The following is a 3,857-nucleotide window of genomic DNA, read 5'->3' on the forward strand; positions in this document are numbered from 1 at the left end:
TACGTTCGATAAGTCTAGCTCCCGATAAAAATTCCCTGTGCTTACTCAGTCAATATGATTTTTGTTGTTGTTGTTGTTGTTGTTGTTGCAGGGTTACACCGGAAGTGCGTCACGTTCTTGCAGCGTGCTTAAATTTTTTTTTAAGTAAACAAATGAATCGATAGTATAATCGATTTTTCAGATATGAGTTAATTTTCACCTCCTCAACGGCACAACAGTATCATTAAAATTAAATCTAAATAAAACGAGTGTTACCAGGAAATTAAGAAAAAAGCGTGTTGAACTGTTCCAGGACTCATTTTGCGGTTTCAGTCCCAAAATGGGCGTTGTTAGCAGCGAAAGGAATTAACAAGTTACAAGAAATCTAAAATTAGATCGATGTTGTAATCGCCCCGCTTTTGAGTCCGTTATAAAAACGTTGACTTCTGTTCGTAAGGCCATGGACCACGGTGAAGATCACAGCTGACAAAGAGAAGAAAACCCGAACTTCTCGACCTCAGAAGACAGAAGTATGGAAAACATCTTCTTCAAGGTAGGTCCCTTTACTTTTTTGGTGATTTTAACACGGTTTTAGATATATCAGAGTGTTAAGTTGGCTTATTTGAGAATGTGCAATGATGCATTTGTCGTTTGTGCAGAAATTTGTACAGAATTTTGCACAGAACTTTGTACAGAAAACGAGAGGAAACTATGAGAATACGGATCAGGGACCCGTTTCCCGACGGTCCCGAAAAGTTTTCGCACGCGGAAAACCGTAGCAAAATCTCAAACCTAATGATTACAGAGCTGTTTTATTCACATATTATAAACATAAACAGAGGTTCCATTCGGTACAAGAAGTTTCAGGCGTATACACCTCTCTGTCTTTAAATACCGACCAACTAAAAATGGCTTTTCGGACCCGTAAAGTTTCTGGGGCTTTCGACAAACGGGCCCCAGAGCTGATTTAGTCACTTCAAACCATCTATGTTGTTAAGGGTCTCATCTTTTTCAAAAATAGTTTCGCTGGACTACCTTAAATGCAATTGAAAGTGAAAACCAGAGCATTTTGTTTAATCGGCAAAATAAGTACACGATGACAGGAAATTCCGTAACCTGCTCTTATGAAGATAAATATTTTTTTAATCCCGCAGAACATTTCGCCGGATGATGTAACTGTTTCGGTGGGTGAGCGCGGGCCCATTTCCCGAAACAGCGGCTGGTAATCGCGCCTATAAGGCACACAGTGTTGGCAGAAACCGGCCGACGACCTGTCAACACTTAATTGTAAAAACTCAATTAGTGATTTGAGACTGGTACTTTGTCTACAGACGGCTGTGAACTCGTGACCCCTGAAAACCCTGTTTTAGAAATATTTTTGTGATAATTGATTAGTTAATTAATTAATTAATTAATTGGGCTTTTTGTAATATAAACATGACAGATAGTAGCACTGAAGAATCTGCTCATTCCTTAAGATGTATCACTTGAAACCAAATATTCGTCTAAACGAAATTATTTTGAAAAATGTTTGCAGAACAGTGGGGAATTCTGACGTTGACCTTCTGTTATTTTCTTTCAGTTCGCTGTTTATGTCTTGGTACAGAGTTACGTTTTCTCGGCGGTTTTTTCAAGGTTCGTCCAGATCGATCAATTACCCCGAAGACCAACGTTTCATGAAGTCTTAACCGACGTTCCGGATGAAAATGACTTAGAGGAAGTTCACAGCGGCGCTTTGCCTACTGAATCATTGCAAGACGTTGCCGCTGAGAATGACAGCAATCTAAATTCATTTCTCCTGCGTCTTAAACGCAGGTCAAATGCCTGCGTGCAGCGAAAAAGAATTAAGTGGAACCATTGCCTCGGAAGACGCTTCCCTGAAATTCACTGCCGAAGACTAAGTGTGACCTGTTTATCACGTGACAATATTCCACCAAAGTGCAAGAAACACATTAAGATCATCTTTGGTGAAAGGGGAGGCTGTCCAGTGGTTACGGGCTGTTCGTGCGCAGCGTGACGTCATCGCGCTTCTTGGTTCATACTGATCATCACTGAGTGATGTTTGTTGTCCTTTAAGGGCATTGTAACTACTAAGGCAACCCATGAATGGCAAAATAACTTTGTTAACTTTATATTCATGAACACGCAGAAAGGGGTCGATAAGAGTAACGAAGAAAACTTATATTTGCTCGTCAATCTCTCTGCTACACTACCTCACATAGCACTGATAAGCGTAGAAAAGAACAACATTTTTAACAAGCTGTCTGAGTGGTATCTTTTACTGTGTTATGTAGCAAAGAGAAAATTGGTATTTATTCCTTTGTTTTGATCGCCCAAAGCCTGTGGATTTGCCGACTCTGACCAGGATCAGAATTAAATGACTGCCATAATTTACATTTATGAAGCGCGCTTATTATCAACTTATCCCGGGCAACTTATATTGTAAAAATATGTTCAGTAGCTATTTATATTTATGTTAAAAGAAACTAATTCACTGAGAAATGTCAACATAGTAAACATTGTATTGTAAAGGTGTAAGTACATGTATTTATTTAGTAAATGATGTGAGCAAAAATAGGCTGATTTGTTTAATTAATGTAATTTTTCGGGGTTTTCAAATCCTCCTCTTTCTCCACTCCGGATACCGTGCGACTAAGGTCACGCGACTGAGGAATGCGTGACGTCAAGTGAGGCAGGAATGCGTGATGTCACATGGCGGAGGAATGCGTCACAAGTTAACAGATGGACCGAGTGGGAAGTCTTCCCTTTATCCTATTATTGCTCTTATACAACACCAACTTTTGACAACTTCCTTCAAGACCACGACCGAAAGAATCGTGACCATATCATCTCGTTTAAATACCCAACGAAATACTGAATTTTTTTTATCATGTAGTCTTAATTTTACGCAAGGCCCCTTTTGATACCAGCCTATGGCTGATGGAGCTACCCTGCCTAAATAAAGATGACTTGACTCTACCTCCGGTGTTTATTGATCTTTTGTTTAATGAGACCCCAGTTTAAGGAAGGATGCTTATTAACTATTCTTGTGAATTATGTATCGTGGTATTATAGCTTAACCTTATCAGAAAGGTTTTTACTTCAGTGTCGAAGAGTAATTGCTTTTGCATTAATACGTTACACGATTGGCTTAAAAACTCTCGCCCCACTTTTTCATCCAATTAGAAGTACAACCAAAACCAATGACGATTCGCTTGCAATCGCTTTCCCGCGCTTAGCGTATTTACCTCATGCAAGTATCAATTGGTCTATTTTATTGTCTGTGTCCTTTGTGATTGACTAGAGTGATTTCTTTGGTTTTGGTTTTATGACAGTCTTTTGACAAGCACTTTATAGCACAAAAAATACAAATTTATAGCTCTACCTTGCGTTTATTCGGGAGCCGAAAACTCACAAAGTTGTATCTGCTTAACTCAAACTGGAGGATAAAGATAACGTGTCTTAAGGACGTTCGCCCTAAGTATTTCTGCGGATCCTTGCTGCGCACACAAATTCACACGCCACGTCATTCATCGAGCGCGCGCTATAGGGCAGATGGCCATTGCTATAGCTTTGCCTGGATTCAACCATCCTGGACGTTCGGTGACCCCTATTTTCCTTTTGATGGATCATTTTCTCTACCGATTTTCTACTTTATAGCGAAAAAATGAAGAAAATCTATCGATCAGAAGTTTGAATTTTTTGCAAAATACACCATCGAATTCCGTTCTTTTTAGCACTTTGTTTATCTGTGCGGAGGTTTCAAATGCCTCTTGAACGGTTACGTTTTGTGAAAACGTTGACAACATTTGGGATTATTTACGCAACAGACCCACTTCTACAAAATATGACTAAGATTGTTTGCCTCCGTTGATTCA

At 39.4% G+C, this 3,857-nt stretch overlaps 1 protein-coding gene across 1 annotated transcript; it reads left to right on the forward strand.

The window, feature by feature from the left end:
- Nucleotides 1–441: 441 nt before the first annotated feature.
- Nucleotides 442–2,554, forward strand: LOC149111647 (uncharacterized). Its single transcript, XM_089289883.1, has 2 exons — nt 442–532; nt 1,562–2,554. The coding sequence occupies exons 1-2, from the start codon at nt 512–514 to the stop codon at nt 1,994–1,996; spliced, it is 456 nt and encodes a 151-aa protein (XP_089146009.1). The 5' UTR covers nt 442–511; the 3' UTR covers nt 1,997–2,554.
- Nucleotides 2,555–3,857: the final 1,303 nt, after the last annotated feature.

The sequence above is a fragment of the Orbicella faveolata genome, unplaced genomic scaffold, assembly GCF_042242905.1.
Source record: "Orbicella faveolata isolate gen_17 unplaced genomic scaffold, um_ofav_v1 contig_2, whole genome shotgun sequence".
Lineage (NCBI taxonomy): Eukaryota > Metazoa > Cnidaria > Anthozoa > Scleractinia > Merulinidae > Orbicella > Orbicella faveolata.

Coding starts and splice junctions, on each gene's coding strand:
- LOC149111647 (XM_089289883.1), top strand. CDS start 512: ATGGAAAACATCTTCTTCAAG. Junction 533..1,561: donor TGGAAAACATCTTCTTCAAG/GTAGGTCCCTTT, acceptor ATTTTCTTTCAG/TTCGCTGTTTATGTCTTGGT.